This window comes from Convolutriloba macropyga, chromosome 6, assembly GCF_964194025.1.
Source record: "Convolutriloba macropyga chromosome 6, txConMacr16.3, whole genome shotgun sequence".
Classification (NCBI taxonomy): Eukaryota; Metazoa; Xenacoelomorpha; order Acoela; family Convolutidae; genus Convolutriloba; species Convolutriloba macropyga.
Genome location: NC_134473.1, coordinates 15601999 through 15622800, shown reverse-complemented (window position 1 = coordinate 15622800; position 20802 = coordinate 15601999). Strand labels below are relative to the sequence as shown.

General features: G+C 35.5%; 1 protein-coding gene across 1 annotated transcript in view; it reads left to right on the top strand.

Moving 5' to 3' along the window:
- The window catches only part of LOC142341516 (contactin-4-like), a 63447-nt gene extending 43582 nt beyond the window's left edge, over window positions 1-19865 (top strand). The window contains exons 13-18 of the mRNA XM_075392503.1: window positions 13152-13378; window positions 16292-16553; window positions 17125-17417; window positions 17942-18085; window positions 18846-19032; window positions 19615-19865. Coding sequence (XP_075248618.1) covers window positions 13152-13378; window positions 16292-16553; window positions 17125-17417; window positions 17942-18085; window positions 18846-19032; window positions 19615-19742 — 1241 coding nt within the window. The 3' untranslated portion in view covers window positions 19743-19865. The remainder of the gene's footprint in view (window positions 1-13151; window positions 13379-16291; window positions 16554-17124; window positions 17418-17941; window positions 18086-18845; window positions 19033-19614) is intronic.
- Window positions 19866-20802: the final 937 nt, after the last annotated feature.

Genomic DNA, 20802 nt, shown 5'->3' with positions numbered 1-20802 from the left:
AACATTTGCTTATGCTCAAGCAATGGGCAAAAAGCACAAACAAGAACTCCATCATTGAATCCAAATTAGTTAGGGAGAGCGAATTAATTTGGTTTCTGTGTGATTGTGTGATGAACGTACTCTCTGGAATTGTACCAGTCAACAAAAAATAATTGCAAAAAATTGAGAAAACTCTGCGTCAACTTTCGAACAGGAAGACAGAAAAAACAGAATTGATTCAATCTCCTCTGGCACCAGTCTCATTCAACTCATAGCGTTACTCTACATTGAAAACCTAGAACAAAATGCATACTCAAGAGTTTGTGTAAATACCTAAACAGATGCATACAAGAGAACAACCTCATATCTCTCAATTACTCAACAACAAAAATATTCACAACCCAGACAAGAAAATATCGCTTCTCCAAAGAAACAAGTCACGGTCAACTCCCCTTGCCTGGCAACAGGTTGCTGAGCAACAAACTGACGCTTCATTGGATGATTTAAGTACAATAAACGCGTCTATGGAAAAATCATTTACGACAGACAACACATCAACTATCAAACAAGGAGTGTTGAATGATATTAGAATCCTGAAAGAGATCAAATTAGAAAGAGCGAGAAAAATACTCGAGATCATAGAGGAATCCGATTTTGTATCCCTGGACTCATCAAAGAGATTGCTTATCAAATGCTCAATTACAGAGGTTCTTGCGGCTACATATCTTTACAATCTACAACAAACCACTTGTAAACTATCTTTCAAACAATTCATTCTATTAAAGCTTCTCGATATTGGTCCACATTTGACGTGTAACATATTTGCCAAAAATTTTCTAGTTTTACCATCTGAAAAGAAACAGCACTGTTTGGAATATGAGTCGGGCAAGGAAGTCGCTTCAAAATCCCGCAGAAAAAAAGCAAAAGCTTCTCACAATGACGAGAGAAGCTTTGAAGAGGCAGAAGAACAAATCAAACTAACCAAACCCTGGCAAAATTACGTCCTATCAAATTAAACAGTCAGACAAATAGTAAACTAAAGGCAGTGCTGCTTTTGGTAGCATTGTTAATTTAAAGAAGGCTAGCGATTTCACCAGAGTTAAAAATGTTCGCTATTTTCAGTCAAAAGCCCCTACACAAAATACAGACAATTCAGGAGTATTTTCATTCGACTGAAAACTGTTGCATAGAGAATAGACGGAATCTGGTCTGTCGATGTTGCGTATATGGACAAAGTTGCCCAACACAACAATGGCGTAAAATATTTATTAGTGGCTGTGGATGTTTTATCACGTTACTTACGAGTGCAACCATTGATCGCTTTAAATGCAAAAGATGCTGTTGAACCGTTCAAAAAATGATCAAAACGAAACAGCCAGAGAAAGTATGGATAGACAAGGGATCAGAATTCACGGGAGATTTCAAAAAAATTTTTAAGAAGAAAGGAATTGATTTATATACAACAGAAAACGAAACCAAGTTGGCATTTGCAGAGAAGAACTTTCAATCGCTTAAAAACATCACTTACAAATATTTGGAGGAAAAGTGGAGTTGGACGTATATTAAAGAGCTGCCCTAGCTTGTAAAAACTATAAACGGTCGTGTTAACCGGGTTACCCAATTAGCACCTAATTTTTTTCAAAAAACGCGAACCATTTTTAATATCACTCGCTGTAGACAAAAACAAATACAAACCAACATGCGAAGAAGGAGACCTTGTTCAGATTACAAGGCCCGACAAAAAATTTAGAAAAGGTTATAAACAAAACTACACAGACGAAATTTTCACAGTACTACGATTGGCTGCAACAAGTCCACCCACATACAATCTCATTGACGCAAACAACGTTAAAATCTTAGGAAAAATTTATGAACCAGAATTGGTACAAGTTGACGTGTTCAAAACTGAAGAGAAGCATTGAGTTCTAACAGCGATGAGTTTACAATTGACTTGATTTTGAACGCGTCGATGGCAATTTTTCATGAAAACACTATGGCATCATTTCGGAACCAATTATCCCAACCGATCCAACTACAATAAGAAAGGCAAGTGGCGCTCACCTCACTATCTTTTCCATCATATATCAATAACGTCAACTCTGGAGAAATTGTTGTTTACACAAGTTAAAGGACCGAGACCGACGAGTCGAGAAATCAATCAGGGCAAAACAGAAAAATTTGGACTGGCATTTACAACAGTTGGGAAAATCTAGTCACGGAAATTATTTGCATTAAAAATTTGAAACAGTTCGATGGCAGATTCGACAAAGTCACGCAAAAGCTTACGTTGACATTTGGGAAAAACGAAGGATTCATACCAAGACAATGAAATTCCCAGCATTCTTGGATTCAAGGGGACACCCGACCCTTCACATAGTGGATTTGTGCATATCCGTTGCAAAAAAACGTGGAAAATGGAAATCCGAACGCTCCTAACAGACTATTAGCCAACTTCACCGTTGATATAACATGTGGCTCGCATTTTTTTGTCTACATCGATATTATTGAATATCAACACGTGAGTAACTCGGCAACCAGCTGATTGATCAATATGTAAAGGTTTTTCTCCTCCTCACTACCTTCACTTCATTGTATATGTGTTGATAGACTTCCATTGAACCAGTGAATTCACCAATTAATAAATTTTTTTCTTCCCTATGCCTTCACTGTATAGTATATGTGTTGATAGGCTTTCATTGAACCAGCTTATTGATCAATTAATAAATTTTCTTTCTCCTCACTACCTTCACTTTATAGTATATGTGTTGATAGGATTTCATTGAACCAGTGCATTTGTAAATAAATAAAGTTTTTTCCTCCTCAGTGCCCTCGCTATACAGTATATGTGTTGATAGGCTTTCATTGAACCAGCTGATTGATCAATTAACAAAACTTTTTCTCCTCACTTCCTGCTTTTTACAGTATATGTGTTGATAGGCTTCCATTGAAATAGTGGATTCATCAATTAAAATTTTTTTCATTCCTATGCATTCACCGTATAGTATATGTGTTGATAGGCTTTCATTGAACCAGTGGAATCATCTTTTAATAAAGTTTTTTTCTACCCTATGCCCTCGCTTTATAGTATGTTTTGAAATACTTTCATTGAACCAGCTGATTAATCAAATAATAAAGTTTTTTTTCTCCTCATTACCTCCACTTTATAGTGCATGTGTTGTGATAGGCTTTCATTGAACCACTGGATTCATCAATTAATAAAAAAATTTTCGCCTTAGTGCCCTCGCTTTATAGTGTATGTGTTAATAAGCTTTCATTGAACCATTGAATTTGTCAATTACAAAAGTTTTCTGCTCCTCAGTGTCCTCTCTATATAGTACATGTGTCGATAGGCTTTTATTGAACCAGCTGATTGATCAATTAAAAAATTTTCTCCTCACTTCCTTCTTTTTATAGTATATGTGTTGATAGGCTTCTACTGAACCAGTGGATTCATCAATTAAAAAAATTTTTTCTTTCCTATGCCTCTACTGTATAGTATATGTGTTGATAGGCTTTCATTGAACCAGCTTATCGATGATTTAATGAAGTTTTTTTTCTCCTCGCTACCTTCACTTCACTGTTTATGTGTTGATAGGCCTCCATTGAACTAGTGGGTTCATAAATTAATAAAGGTTCTTCTTCCCTATATCTTCACTGAATAATATATGTGTTGATAGGCTTTCATCGAACTAGGTGATTCATCATTTAAATTTTGTTCTTCCCTATGCCTTTGGTCTATAGTTTATATAATGATAAGCTTTCTTTGAACCAGCTTATTGATCAATTATAAAGTTTTTTTCTCATATTACCCTCATTTTATAGTATATGTGTTGATAGGCTTTCATTGAACCAGTGGAATCATCAATTAATAACGTTTTCTACTCCTCAGTGCCCTCGCTTTATGGTATGTGTTTATAGGCTTTCATTGAACCAGCGGATTCATCAATCAATAAAAGTTTTTTCTCATTGCCCTGGTTTTATAGTATGTGTTGATAGGCTTTCATTGAACCATTGATTGATCAATTAATAAGGTTGTTTTTCTCCTCAATACCTTCACTTTATAGTATGTGTTGATAGGCTTCCATTGAACCAGTGGATTCATCAATTGATAAAGTTTTTTCTTCCCTATGCCTTCACTGTATAGTATGTGTTGATTGGCTTTCATTGAACCAGTGGAATTGTCAATTAACAAAGTTTTTCTCCTCAGTGCCCTTTTTTTAGTATGTGTTGATAGGCTTTCATTGAACCAGCTGATTGCTCAAATAATAACTTTTTTTCTCCTCACTACCTCCACTTTACAGTACATGTGTTGTGATAGGCTTTCAATGAACCACTGGATTCTTCAATTAATAAAAAAAAATTCGCCTTAGTGCCTTCGCTGTATGGTATATGTGTTGATAGGCTTTCATTGAACCAGTGGATTCATCAATTAGAAAAGTTTTTTTCCTTCCCTATGCCTTCGCTCTATAGTTTATGTTGTTGATAGGCTCTCATTGAGCCAGTTGATTGATTCACGTTTTAAGTCTCTTAAATCCGCATTACAGTCACTCTATAGTATAAGTGTTGTTACGCGTTCATTGAACCAGTTGATTCAATATTTTATACGATTTACTTTGGCTTTTTGGCTTTATAATCAAGGATATGTTTCGAAACTCTAGGCTGCAAGCAGCTCAACCATTAATGTATTTTATTTTTCGCTCTATAGGCTTCACAATCGAGTTTATGTTTCAAAACGCTAGGTTGTAGGCAGCATAACAATTGATGTATAAGTTATTTTTCGCATTTTTGGCTTCATAGTTGAGCACATGTTTCAAAAAGCTAGGCTGTAGGTAGCTCAACCATTGATGTATTAGTTATTATTCACCCTACCTGCTTCACAGTCGAGTATATGTTTCCAACGTTGGGCAGCTCAACAATAAATGTATAGGATATTTTTCACCATACACCTTTTATAGAGAATTGATAAAATCAAAAGTTTTTGTTTTTTTGGTTTCCTCTTCACCCATAACAAAATAAAGAATTCTTAGTTACCTCCGAAGATCGTGTGGTTGCTCTCTGTCAAAACCTATGACCACGACTAGCCTGAGTGTCTTTGAGCTTAGTGATTGAGTGAATAGTGGTGCTTGTAAATGTTTGTGATGATGGTCCATCCTACTTTTCGTGGGGGGTTTGCATCAACAAGCAAAGTCCGCTCCCCGACCATTAAGTTTGCTAAAGTCAAGGAGGCAGCAGCTGCAAGTATTCCGCGAGCACTGTTTCCCAGTACTAAGTAAGATTAATGATCTTCAAACTCAGAAACTCCGGACAACATCAAATAATTAATTCCCAAAAATAATCAAAGCATGAACAAAATGAAGTACAAATGAAAGTAACATTTGACTTATCAAAGATTTGTAATATTTGTAATTTAGCGTTTTTGGTGAAGAGGAAAATTTTTGTTGTAGAAAACCATAGAAAAAGTGACCAAAAAGACTTGAAGGAGACTATTCAACTAACCATGAGTTGATGGGTTGGAGAGACTACCGAGAAAGACCCTTAGACAGACCACCCGAGTACATGCTCTGTTTTGGCTCTACGCCCTGGCTCTCCGCTTTGGCTCTCCAACCTTGCTCTGCGCTTTGGCTCCCCACCCTTGCTGTTTGCTTTAAGTTAAAATCTGACTGAATGCCGCGCAGGTAGCTTAGGTGTCAATGTACAAGATTTTTTATCGATACAACTTCTTGATATAAAGCTTAGGTATGATTACACAAGTTCATTTTCTTTTACATCTTATCAATAAAAGTCAAAACTCCCTTAGGTATCGCTTGGGTAGCTTAGGTGTCATTACACATGTTCTTTTTCATTATCACCTCTTATTAACGATAGTCAAAACTCAATTAGGTACCGCGTGGGTAGCTTAGGTATCAATACACAAGTTTTTCTCTATTATTACCTCTAACTAATAAAGTCAAAACTCAAAACTCGATAAAGTACCAATTGGGTAGCTTAGATAACAATACACGAGTTCTTTTTTCGCTATCAATTGTTGTTATTAGTAAAGTCAAAACTCGATTTGGTACAGCTTGGGTAGCTCGGCTATCAATGCACAACTTCTTTCTTCTGATTGGTAAAACTCAAAACTCGATTAATTGCCGCTGGGGTAGGTCAGGTACCAATACTCAAGTTCTTTGTGCTTATTACATCTTAATAATAAAACTTAAAACTCAATTAGGTACCACTTGGGTAACTTAGTAATCATTATAAGTTCTTTTTCCCCAAACCAATTATTTCTAAAATCAAAAATTGGCTAGGTATCACGCAAGCTTTTTGTTTTACTTGAAAAAAACTGGTCACATTTAAGCAAAACCTTTCATTGTCTAAATGAAATTTGTCACTGACTCAAGGTTTAGTAACGATGGTTAAACGTTATTCACTTCAGTCTATATTATAGCCATATCGCAAAAAAGCAAGTCTTAGTTAAGTTATCAACAGTGGAAGTTGTCTTTTGAATATTGTTTAGCACAAGTTCGAAAAAGATCACGTTTGCTCGTTGAATGAAACCAGGCACGATCACTCCATAGTATGCTGAGCAGTTTCAGATTTGATTTTTTGGCTCTGATTCTTGAGAACACTACGTGCTTTCACCGCAGCTTTCCTTTCAAAAGTCAGCTCCTCTTTGATCCATTTAAAAATCAAGATCTCATTTTTTTTGATGAAAGCAGTCTCTGTATTTTCAAATCTGCAGTACTGTAATATTTTCGAGCATCCTCTCGAACTTTTATGTTCTCACGGTCTACTTTCTGCTTAAGTTCCTCCGCTTTTACCAGTTTCAAAGCTCACGCATTGTAAAAAATTCGGGCCTGGTTGTAAATTTTTTCGTAGTACTCACACTGTGGGCATGTAGATTCCAGCTGTACTTCTTTGCACTCAGAGATCGGACGGTTAGATTAGAATGAACTGTAAACGTCATATCGGATGCAAATGCCAAGTTTTCTTTGTCAGCGTTTATTCCATCCGTTGTTTGTGACTCTGGTTCAACGTATCAAATGTTTGAGTTCTCAGAAACTAGCTCTTGAGTTGTCGATTTCATGACCATTGTTCTATTTTAGTTGTTAACTTGATAAAAATCCGGTTGTACCTCGTACAATTCGGTCTCACGTTCGTTTCCATTCGACGAACTCATATGGTTAAGGCTCGGAAAATTCACAAAATGTTTTGGTGAAGACGTTAGATCAACGAGCTCTATATCAATCTTATCATCGTACTCTCGATCGTCCACACCACAGCGATCCATTTTCTGAAACAAAACAATGTCATCAGTGTCCAATATATCACCGCGGTTCGATGGGGTAAACATGTAATACATGATATAACTTCATTTTCGCTGATGTGCCCATTAAGTAATTCCAGGAAAGCAAATTAAATTAGAAATTCTGATACGAATAGCGATCCGATAGATAAGTCAGAACCCAGCTGGTAACAACCTAGCTCTACAAAAACTAGAAGAAAGGTCGCTGATATTTCTGGGTTTTTGAACCTCAATTGTTCGAAAATAATAAAGCGATTTGAAAAGGTTTCACCAGTATGAAACAGACCTAAGTAAATCAAATCTAATACCTTTATACGCAGAGTCGCCATCTTGTGAACGGCTCGTGGAAAAGTGAACGGTTCGTACTTACATGTTCTTGCATTTCCCGGTTCCGTATTTGAATTATGTACAGTGCGCTTAATCCCCCTGATTACAAAGTAGAATCAATCTGACAAATTGCTTGATAAACAAAAAATAATATTTGAATTAGTCATAAGTCTGGGTAAAGCTTCATACGCCTAGTTGTCTACACACCCCAAATAAAACCCCTCTTGCTCGGGTAATAAATATCAGGAGTTGTTGAGTAACTTCAGGTTGGACTCACTAAGTAGAAAGGGGGAAACAAAGGATAAATGAGGAAAGGGTAAAACTGTTCACTCGAGCACATTTGAGCATTTATGTTGTTCCTTCGAATAGACAGAAGATGGCATAACACAGACAGCTAATTGAATATATTTATTCTTCATGAGCGACAGATTTGATTTTAACTACATGAATACAATAACTATATACTACATTGTAGTGTTTGTACACAAAACAGTGTTGACTAATAAATGAACTGAACTGTTCACATCAATAGTTGAGTTATATTATTTAGACGAATATCAATCGGACAATATGATAAAAGGGGGAGTTAACGGGGAATTTAAATGTACGTGGAAATCTATGTTGAAAATTAAAATCTGGGTTAAGATTACAGAGGGGTTCGTTTTTTTAAACTACGTGGACCCCCCCCTAGTAGTGACACACATCATTTTCTTATACTACTGAAAGAACCGCATAATATTTGCACCACTTGACGCATGCGCATTAATTTTGCACAAGGATTTACCATGTTGTCGCACGTGCTCTGTAACTGGATGTGCATAACATACTGGGAGCACAAACGAAAAAACTCCAAAAGAGGCAGAAAATAAAATCGGCAACAATCAGGTTTTCTTTGTCGGTGGATAAGAGAACTTCAATTAAACAATATGGCGACACCTTTAGCAACCGCATATTAAAAAGATTATAAGTCATGAAATGGCTCCTAGCAGGTCTAAATAAAAATTTATCTTCAATATAATGCGATGAGCACAAAAAAGACACTAAAACATGAAGAAGTGAAAAGCGAACTTTTTTTAAGAAGAAGTGCTAAAATGGAAAAACATTTCTTGAGGGCTCAAGAGACTAATTAGATTCACTTATTCCTCATACTCAACCGAGAAAATCTGCTATTAAGGAAAATAATTGAGAAATGATAAATGAATAAAAAACAAAATTATAACCGTATCGGAAAATCAAAAAAAAAATTTAAAAACAAAATGAAAGTCAGAGGTACGGACTGAATCAAAGATTTCTGGTAATTTAATCCACACTAGCAGCCAAGTAGATCTGTCATTAATGACATTAGGCGGTAACACAGCAATGAATACAAGAAGAACAAACACAAAATTTAACCAAAATTTTGAAAATAGTAGTCATAAAAAATAGAAACGATGAACTGAAACAATTGATCCAATCTGTTTAGGAATTTTTTGCAACATGACCTGCCAAAAATGATATTAAGATTTAAGACAAAAATGTGAACAAATCTAAAATGTCAATTGAAAAAAAAACCATTTTAGCAACCTATGAGATTTCTCCTTAATGAGATTAAAAGAAAATACAACTAAAATTACACCAAATACTCGCAAAATTTAAAAGTTCAAATTTTTGAACAAATTTTTTCAATATCACGAAAACCACTAGCCGAGAACTCGAATCATTGTTCAAATTAGTTTATGCAGCATTAGCAAATATTGAGATCTGTCAGTTTTGATACAAAGTGATAAGACAACATTTACTGGCAAAGCCATTTTACTGGCAAAGACATAAAAAGCATTAGTTGCCCGTACATATATTCAAGCAATTGGAAACTGGCCCTATTAGAACACACATGTTTCATTAATATAGCACTCAAGAGAAGAAACCATGAAAACAAAAATTGAAACTGCCGCACCAAAACAGCAATCTCCCTATGAGCTTGAATATTTTAAGCTACGCCTCAAACGTCCACGTTTTTTCGTTGCCTGGACTTATTCAAGCCTGATTAAATTCACCACTTACAACATACTTGGGGCACAAGGAAAAAAACTCCAAAAGAGGCGGAAACTAAAGTTGGCAACAATCAAGTTTTTTTGTCGTTGGATAAGAGAACTTCAATTAAACAATATGGCGACACCCTTAACCACAGCATTATAAAAAGATTATAGGGCACGAAATGGCTCTTAGCAGTTCTAAATAAAAACTTATCTTTAATATAAAGCACTAAGAGCACAAGAAAAACAACAAACATAAAGAAGTGAAAAACGAATTTTTTCTAAAGAAGAAGAGCTAAAATGGAAACTACTCTTAAGGGCTCATGCGACTAATTAGATTCACTTATTCCTCAATCGCAACCGACTTAATCTTCTACTAAGGAGAATAATTGAGAAATGATAAAAGAATACAAAACAAAAATATGAGATCGGAAAATCAAAAATTTGCTAAAAAAAATTATAAAAACAAATATGAAAGTCAGAGTTACGAACTGAAACAAAGATTTCTAGTGATTTAACCACATTAGCAGCCAAGTAGATCTGTCATTAATGACATTAGGTGGTAATACAGCAATAAATACAAGAAGCACTAACATAAAATTTAACCAAAATCTGAAAAATCGTCGTCAGAAAAAGCAGAAATTATAAACTGAAACAATTGATCCTTTTTGTTTTGTAATTTTTTTGCAACAAATGTGACCTGCCAATAATGATACTGAGATATAGGACCAAAATGTGAATAAAACTACAAAAATGTTAATTGGAAAAAACCATATTAGCAACTTATGAGATTTCTCCTTAAAGAGATTGAATAAAAATACAACTAAAATTACAGCACATACTCGCAAAACTCCAAAGTTCATTTTTTTAAAGTAATTTTGTCGATGTCACAAAAACCACTAGCCGAGAACTCGAATCATTATAAAAATTAGTTTGTGCAACATTAGCTAATAATGAGACCTGTCAGTTTTGATACAAAGTGACAAGACAACATTTACTGGCAAAGACATAAAAAGCATTAGTTGCCCGTACATGTAGTCAAGCAATTGGAAACTGGCCCTTTTAGAACACATATGTTTCCTTTATATTGTACTCAAGAGAAGAAACCATTACAACAAAAATCGAAAGTGCCGCACCAAAACAGCAATTTCTCAATGAGCTTGAAATTTTAAAATTACGCCTAAAACGTCCTCGCTTTTTCGTTGCCTGCACTAGTTCAGCGTGATTAAAATAATCACTTATTTTGACTTCTCACTGACGTGAAAAATCCAAAAAAAGTGTAAACAGATCTTTTATAATTGACAGCGCACAAATACAATCCAAGTACTTCGAAGTGTTAAAAAATGAACACCCAGTGATTATTTTCAGATTTTTTCACTCAGAAAAAAGTTAAATCATTTTATAAATATCAAGAGCTTTGAAGGCCAACGTGTCCTTAAATTCTATTTTGCTTGATCAATTAGAAAAAATTTATTCTGAACAATGTCTAAAAATCCCCTCCGCTTCCCAAAATTCCTTCCAAAACGTAGTTGAAGGACAAATGGGGGTATTGAGGGATCCTTCAGTTAGTTCTTGAATATAGGTAGCCTTCCGACAATTTAAAGCTCTCGAAATAGTTTTTTTTTTCATTTTTGATGGAATATTATTTTTAATTGTTATGCATTTTTGAGCTAGTTGAATGGCCATACGACCTATTAATAGAGGCCATCGTCTTCACAACGGCTACTGTAAAAAAAATTCTAATGCAAAGTATTTGGATCGATGATCTCTATGAGTTTTTACAGGAAGTCAAATTCTGCTGTTTAGGTCAATCAAACTGATAGAGAAATTAAAATGGTTTTTATCTTCAAGCATCTTTCTGAGAGCAAAAGAGAGAGTGAGAAAGTAAGCGCAAAAAAATGGCGCCAAGCGAGTAATATTTGTTGATCAAAAGCGGCTTTTTTTATCACGAGCTGCTTTTTCAAGGTGTTTCCCATTTATCTAGGCCAATATTATTCATCCCTATTATCTATTCAACTGAACTCAATTCAATTTCTCATACTTTTCCTAGTTCTCTTCATTGTTACCCCAAATAATTTAACCCATTATATTTTAAAACAAAATCATTTCAATTATTAGTTAACATTTCACCAATTTCACCAATTTTAAAATAAAATCATTTCACTATTAACATTTCACCAATGTCAAATTTCTCGAGCAAATTTATTCGATTTAAATAATTTCCACGATCGATGGTTTGAGTTATAAGTGTCTATGGAAACTAATTAGCGAGTCTGCTTTTAATCTCCTTCAAAACTGATTATATTCGCAACTGTACTTCATGATGAGTTCTTTCAGAGCTGGCGTGAAAACTAGTGACAATATTTTGCAACTAAGACTGAGTGAAAGGAAACCCAATTGGCAATAATTTCGGAAATATTTCTCTTAAAAGTAATTATGGAATAAGAAGAGGATTAACATTATTTGGAATTATTTGGATTGTGGAATAAGAAGAGGGTTTTGCAATTACCAATGTCCTTGTTCATAAGAACAATTAAATCTTTGAAACGGTCCTGAAGTAATTACAGATAAGATTCATGCAGCAATGTCGCAGCTTAATGACATGCTCACGATAGAAGAGGTGGATTAAGTTTATCCGTAAGTGCAACGTTTCACAACGTTTTGAGTAACTATAAACCATCGCGGAAAAAGTTAACGAAAAATTGAAAATGCTGATTAAATATTGTTACTCGTTCCCTCGAAACGCAAAATTTATTGAATTTTGCTTTTTAGGACATTGGCCAGGCATTTTAAGCCGCACAGTTATCTATCCAAAAACCGGTTTCCGAAACACTCCGTACTTTTTTGGCTGTTGATGCCAAATTTGTGTCCAAACTATATGCATTCCTAATCTTTAAATTTAATAGTACCAAGTATATAAAAGAATAAAATCAGATTGAAATGAAAGAACGGTGAATTAATAAGGCGCTACTTTTAGGCAATACTTAAACAAATTGAAGTTCACTTGCTCCACGTGCTCAAGAAAGGGCCAAGTTTACCCACTTACTGTTTAATAAGCTGGTAAACATGGAATTTATCTAATGCAAATAATCTAATGGATTTTAGCTATAAGATATGGAAATGGCTCAGGATTAGTGTGAAATTATAATCCCTTTTTTATGAATTATTACATCTTTCGAAATGGTGACTATGATATTACAATTTTGTAACACATTTCTACATCTTCAACCTAAATTGCTATTTAAGATATGGCTTAAAAAATTGATAAGGCTTGCGGAATTAATGGAGTGAAACGGATCAAATGATCCAAAAATCAATTGATTTGTGCATTATGGCTTGTATTGCTTGGCGTACAGCATGTTCAATTGAAGGAAATTCTGTGTGTTGATCAGTAGCTCTTTTAGTCTCATTAATGCTGTTACTTGGCATCACTCAACTAGAACCCTTTGATGAGGTAACAAGTGGGGTGTGTTTCTGTTTCTGATGTAGCTGATTATTAAAGTAATGCAATTAACGCACTTTGAAAACAATTCATTATTATTTAGAAGCAGATTCTTCCGCCTCTCGCATCGACTTGTCCTCTGTGTTGACTGGATACAATACAATGAGGTTCAAAGTGGTGTCAGTAAACGCAGTTGGCCAGAGTGTGCCAAGTGTGCAAACAGTTGATATCGTCATTCCACAGTCTAAGCCCAGAATGGTAGTCCAGAATATCAGGGCGGGGCACGCCCTCAGGGCAGCCAAGAAGAGATTGTTAGCTGTCGCCTTTGACGTTAGTTTGAATCGGATATATTCTCGTTAGTTACTTTTTGATCCAAATCAATAGATTTTATTGATAACTTCAGTTCTCATTATTTTGATTGAAAATTTTTATCCAATTAATGTTAAATTTTTATCAAATTTATGCCAAAATAAATCAAAGCTGGTCGAGCATGATTGTGCTGTATCTGTTAAAATAGCCACACAATAATGTTGTGAACCTAAAATGACTGCGACAGAAAAAATTGGTTACTTTGTAATCGCTTTTTGGGACAAGATTTTGGGGCGAAAAAGTTAGATAGCCAGCTCCAAATGCCAATTCAGTTTTATTCAACCAATTTCTACAATAACCAAAATTGTGCCAACGCTCCAAACTTTCTTCGGAGGCTAGGAAAGTAATTGACACTAGCCCTTCTTTTTTGTGAAGTCAATTTTGGCCAATCGATATACAAAAGTGGTATCACCAAAAACCCTTGAAAAATTGAATCGACTGCTGACATTTTAAATTTTGTGGTTTCTAAAGGAAAAATTAAGGTTTGAAAATTCTTTGAAACTTTTTCACTATTACGTTAATATTTTTTAACCACTATTATCCAAAAGGGCGCCCGAAATGGACTGGTTTTCATTAAGGGTCAACATAACAAAAAAAACATTATGGAGAATACGAATAAAGTTACAATGAGCAGCAACAAATTACCTTTTGAATTTTTATTTAATCATGAAAAATCAATTTTCCTGCTTTGGGATGTGCTCAATAGAACATGTAACTACTGGAGTTTTAACTTTCATCGGGTTCAAATTAAATGTCACAATTTAAGAATGGTTTCGTCTTAATTTTAATGAAACTAATATAAGTTTTAGTAAACTTTCGAAAAGTTTTAGAACAAGAAATTATTTAATTGCAGTTATATGAAAATAGAATCAATATTTTATGAGTGAGGCGAATTTAAGGTTAAGTCAGAATAGAAAATAAATTTTAATTTTTAGGCTACATCAAGCTTGAGAACCGGTGAAAACTGTGTGATTATTATTATTTCTAATTTAAGCAGGGCTAAATATCGTGTCTATAAAACGATGAGTTAAAATTTGTTAATTTTGTACATTTTCAGCCTATAATCTAGGCAAGAATTTTGATAATAAAATTGTAAAATTTTAAATCATTTTACTTCTAGCAGTAAACTGTCCTGTTCTTCCACTTTACTTCTAGCAGTAAAGTGTGAAGTCCGATAGCGGACATTCATGATAAAAAATAGCATTACAAATTTTTAAAAAATATTTTTACTTTTAGCTTCATCGATTAGGTAGTTCAACTGTCCGATAATGATTTTCAGCTTTTTGACAAAAAAATGAAAAAACGGAAAAAACACTGAACGCTTAAATTAAGGTTTAAATTAAATTAAATTTCTTCCCATCGTTTGATTCTGTTGTCATTTTGTGCTCCTGGAAAAAAACGACGTTTATAAGTCAGAGCGAACTAAGAGTTATTTTGAATTGTTAGATTCAAGAAATGGGAATTTTCTGAAAAAGCAGACCTCTTTTTCGGGCGGAACATTGCTCAATTGTTCAGGTTTCTTTTAAGTTTTTATCCAAATTGATACTGGACTATTAAGGAATAAAGTTCTGTGACGTCTTGTCCCGATAATTATTCTGACCCGCTTAAGTGGGGTGAGAAACTATATACTCAATTGGGCCTCTGTTTAGTCAATATTGGCCGATGGATGTAACCATCGTAGAGAGTTGTGAGTAATATCATTAGAAAAACGGTCCAACGCAGAATATGTATTTAAAAAGTTTTTTTAATTTTCGCTTTTGACAAGGAGTTATCGAAGCTTAACTTTTTGTGAAGAGATGACAATCGTTGTTTTTAGTCACATTTTCTGTAATTTTGACCAAATTTTCTTCCATTTTAAATGTAAAAATTGTTAACGGTCGTGGTTTTGGTTTTATCGTTGAAGATAGAGGAGGGTTGCTGAATTGTTCTATCCGAGTTTTTCGGCTAGAATTTACGCTAGATTTTTCAGAATTCGCGCTTGTTTAAAATGGGACCAAATATGCTTTTAGACCACTTTTTTAAATTTGCACGATAGACACCTTAAAACTGCGGTCATACTCTTCACTTTTATTTTTGATATACTAAATAAATTTGTTTAAAAATTATCTATTGCGCAACTACTTGAGCAGATGAGTGTTTTCTGATTTTTTGTAGTCCAATGACTTAGTCTCCCCGATCAAAGATCAAATTGGCTTTTTTATTTGAATTTATGTCACGAAAACTTTCATAACAGTAAACTCGTTTATCTCATCTTTGGTCTTTGACGAGAACCATTTATTTTATTAACTGACTCCAATGTTCACGTAGTTCGAATTTTCTTTTCTGTTAAAAGCACACTAGTTTAGTTATTTTAAACAGGTAATATTGAAACGTTAAAATCGGGAGGGACAAAGCAGTCTTTTAATACTTCTTTTTAGATTTAGCAAAAACATTTATTGGGACAATAGGCGTCAATAAACATTATCCATTGATGGCTGCTTTACTTTTTTTTGCCAGCCGGACTATTTTCTGATAAATTTTGGTCGATATTAATCTAGATATGTTAAGTTTTGAAAAATTGTCTTGGTAATGAGGGTTTGGAACGTTTTCTGCTATTGCACATTACTAATCTTCCTTGTTTACATTAATATTAATAGCTGCTACAAAACTCCAACTAGACGAGTAGCTTCAACCATGGCTTTCAGGAGATCAGGACGTATCACCCCTATACATCTCAAAATTTTTTATAGCTCAAAAGAATGTCTTTTTTGATTGCCGCCAAGCGATAGCTGAAACTAAGTATCACGTCCTAGTTTTTAAAGTTCGAAGAACTTTAATTCTAATGGCGAGCTGCCGGAATGTTGTCTCCCCACTTTCATGTCTGATGTTTTTTAGCCTGTCCCTGTCAACGAATTCGGAGCTGACAATTGCTATTTCAACGTCTACTACCGAGAAAAAGGATCTAATTCTGATTTCATAGTGCAGCCTATGCGATCTCCGTTTCAAACTCAGATCACGATAGAACTCTCGTCTGGATCACAGTTTGGCTCTTCAACCAGTAGAGCTCTCAAAGACTATGAAGTCCAGATTGAGATTGTGAACGAAAAAGGGGCGGGACCTAAGTCCCAGATAGTCACTGTCCAAGAAGTTCCACTGCGTAAGTCATGTTGTTTTTATGTGCTTTTATTGGCTTGCAGAACAGAGCAATAGTGATTGATAATCACTTACCACAGTTAAAGTTGAAACAATTTTGGCGTATTCAATTTTGTTGTGTTAACCAACTTTACTCTTGTCGGTGGAGAAATTTTTCCAACAGTTAAGCAAAAAATTATTGAAAATTATCTAGTTTATGAAAACCTATCATGGAGACTTTAAGAATGCCTAAGTAATTTCATTGCATATCTTAATCTGTGTAATTGGGGCTATTTAACGTTATTTAAATCCTGTGTTTTAAAGCCTATTCGATTGCATCATAATGCTAATACACTCCCACTAACATGCTATCTTAAATCTGACATTCGAATTAAGAGTTTTCAAGAACGCAAATGTGTAACACTTGATGTGGAAAACAGTGCAGTTTTCTGCAAAAATTGTGTCTGATTTGAGGAGATAAATGTTGACATATACATTCTATAGTTTAATAAAGACTCTCTTTGAGATGTCAACTTTTTTCAAAGCGGTTTTGAGGAGTGTTGATTCTGTTGTTAGTGTTGATATTGTCATTTCAGCAACTGAGCAATCTGTCACGAATGTTCAAGTTGCACCCACCTCCGGCACCTCTGTATTGGTGACTTTTCTGGGCATTGATATCTCTCAGGAGCCGACCTTCGTTGGGTATCAGGTCGAGTTCTTCAAGTACTCTGAGAATGACTTTGACGTCACCAACTTCAATTTCGAGTTCTCAGAGGGAAATTCTACGAGGAAACAGGAAGTTCACGTGTATGATTTGAACCCAGCAATGAACTACAAGTTCAGGGTGTATGCTGTGAATGCTGGAGGACGGGGTCCAGCTTCTGAACAGGTGAGATTGTGGTTCCAGTGTGTGTGATTGTTACACCAGACTGGCTCGTTTACGAATTCAAACGTTTCAGTTTCCGCTTCTCTCTGAATTCGCTTCTTTAAAAAAATAGTAGTGTAATTCAAAGTTATCCTATTTTTCTGTCAGCCGTTTCCGTCAAATATTCTTTTCTCCCTTCAGAAGCTCCAAACAATGTTTTTTATATCATTTAGTAGAAGAATTGTCGCCCTTGACGCAATTTGCTGCTACAGCCTTTGGCATCGGTTTATAGCCTAAATCATCATGAAACCTAATTCCAGTCCTAAATTTTTTTAGTTCATTAATTATCTTTATGATAGAAGTTGTTCAATAAACTGTCATGAAACTTTAGTTTTTTAACTATTATTTCTTCCCAATTTCATGTCCAAATGTTTCCAAAAGCGTTTAAAAAAGATGGAAATTAAAGTTTGCAAAAACTAACGACCCCGCAAGTGTGTTTGTAATATGTGTTTTGTGCTTAGAAATCGAGCAGTTTATCTATTTTTCAGGTATTTGGAGAGACGTACATGGCACAGCCGAGTGAACAGCCACAGGATGTGATGGTGTACTCATACGAGGGAGACACCACTGTCAGGGTACAATGGTCCCCAGTATTCGTCAAGGACGCAGAGGCACAACTCGAAGGATATAGGGTGAGTATAGAACTCGAGGAAGGGTTCTATTGCAAAAATGCAGTAGGCACACTAAGTTGATTCAAGTCGGTGCCATAGCAAAAAATTCTGCAAAAGTTGCTTGAGAGCTCAACATTGATATTGTGGTGCATTAGAATACAGTTTCTTACAGGAGGTACAAACTGATCGGAACGATATCGATAGACAGAGTGAAAAACCATATATTAATATTGAGCTGCGAAAAGCGTTCCAATCCATTACTAAATATTATTTACTGAGAAATTTATTAGATATTATTTACTTGACAGCAATGACAAAACCCAGATTGAAGGGGGCGGCCCACGCCAGCCGTGGTCAAGCCGAGTTGGGTCGTGCTCGAGGGGTAACGCGTAGCGCAGTGACAGTCACAAAGAAGAAAATCGCCTCAACCTAATTCTTAGAAACAAATTAGTCTCGATAAAATCTCAAAAAATTAGCTTGACTTAGGAAAAAATATATAAATGGGCACATGTCAAGAAACAGGCAAGACCCATGAAAATAATCTGTCTCGACCATTGTCCTCGACAATGGTTCTGATCATTAGTCTTCATTTACACCCCCCCCCCCTCCCCCATCTGAGCGGACCTATTAACGTCGTTCAATAAACTGGAGGCTCCGACTGGGGTACTGCTCTTAACTTCATTTCTCTTTTTAAGCTTGCTTCAAAAGGTCAAACGAGGTTTTTATCTCCCTGTTTGTTCACGTATGTGTGTTGATGATAATGAATCGCTGTCATGTTGAGGTGTTCTACTGGCTGATGGGGATCCCTGACAACGAGAGTGCCTACTTCGACTGGAGGAGAGACATGGAGAACGACGAGGAAGCCTTCTTAAAAGATCTGGTGCCAGGATCCAGGTACTTCATCATCGTGCAGCCATTCAGCAAAGGAGGATTTGGCACCCGCAGCGAGCCTTTCCCATTCCTCATGAGTAAGCTCTACTTTTGCTCTACAATTTCTCTCATTTCCTTCGAATCAAAATATTATAAATTGGCCGCACAAAGATGCAATCGAAAGTGCGGTCAGACTATCAACATGGGTCGGGCCGGACCCTCTGTCTGTGACCCAAGTTGGTCTGGCCTTTTCTATGTAGTTTTCTCTGGCTTTTGCATTTCTAGTTTCGTTGATTCCTGACTTAATAGAGCGATGAATTCTGCGTCAAATGGTAGAAGAATCAAATGTAGGACTTCGAAGATCAAAAGGTAGTTGTGTAAGCATTTTCAGGCGAACATTTTTTACTCTTTTCTAAATACTTGCGCAACAATGTACTAAATGTACAATTTGCTTTTAAAAATGAAATCATTTAAATCACGTGGTTAAATGAAGTTGACCGCTCTAGCTTTCACTTTGTTCAAACAGTTTCTTAATGGTTCTGAATCGTATTATCCCTCAGTTTTCGCTTTGGTGGAGTGAATTTCACATGTTCATCATTGGATGAAGCAGAGGAACAATTTCTCTCAATTTAGAGAAATTAGTATAATGAGGCATGAATGCATGATGAGTGTTGTTTCAGGGGAGACCAAGTACAACGAACTTTACGAGAGTGGCGCTATCATAACTCAGCCGATGGCCCCAGTTCTCTTTTTCGCCTTGACAATCCTCACATCAACAGCTGCTAATTACTTCACCTTTCCAATCTGAATCCAAATCACATTCACTCACTTAACTGTTTTTTTGTACTACTTAACTATAATTATTTCAAATAATCTTTCATGTAAATTTTAGTTTCTGAAACTGTTGTAAGAAATGTTTTGAGATTCCAAACCTGATTTTCCATTTTTCCAGCAGCCAGCCTAAAGAACTTTTAAAGAGCACAAACACTCGACCAATTCAAAAACCGGATAACCACAGACCGATGCGGTGGAAAAGATGACCAGGAGCCTAATTTTTGGTGATCCGTATATGATATCAGTTCTCAAAAGTTCCTAAATTTTTGCCTGCGGACGGAACTTTTAAATTATAACCCAAAAACTTCTACCAAATTTCCACCCTTCTTGTATACATTGTCGGTAATGCTCCTGTTCTTTAGTATTCTATCCAATCAAACAACGGAAAAAACGCACAGCGATAACCTGATATCTTCGAATTTAATGCTCCAGATTGTAAGCCCGATAAGGCCTTGATCGATTTTGAATTTGCCCCAAAACCATCCACATTCAATGTTTGGGCTGCTAATTCCTTTTTTTGTACGGAAAATTGGAGAACTTGGATTGAAAAAGCTGTCAGAAAATCCTGAAATGGCCGTGATCCAGCTCTCGAAAAAGAAGAGGAAAAAATTGCCTTTGAAGTTATTGTCGAGGAACTAACCAATTTGGCAGATCAACAGCAATTGGATAGCTTTGTCATTGAAAAAAAGACCAGCTTTATTTATATTTTCAATCAAATTATGTCAAGCTTCTGGAATCAAAGACGCAGCCATAGAGGACATTGGATGAACAGCAAATGCTGTTCAGGGTTGACATCATGGTAAGCAAGGCTTGTTCAGCGGAACCCAACCAGGAATTTGGAAGCTTTGGGGTATTTGCAAAAAGACGCTGCAGTACAAAAGTTGAATTTTCTGAATGCCTCGGCGCGATCAAAATAAATAAGGAAAAAGTATGAAACCGTGAAAGGAAGAGTTGGGAACACGATGGAGATTTACAGAGGCGAAACCAATTACCATTTTTAGGGCCAATGCCTGTTTGTCTTAGTTGTGTATTTG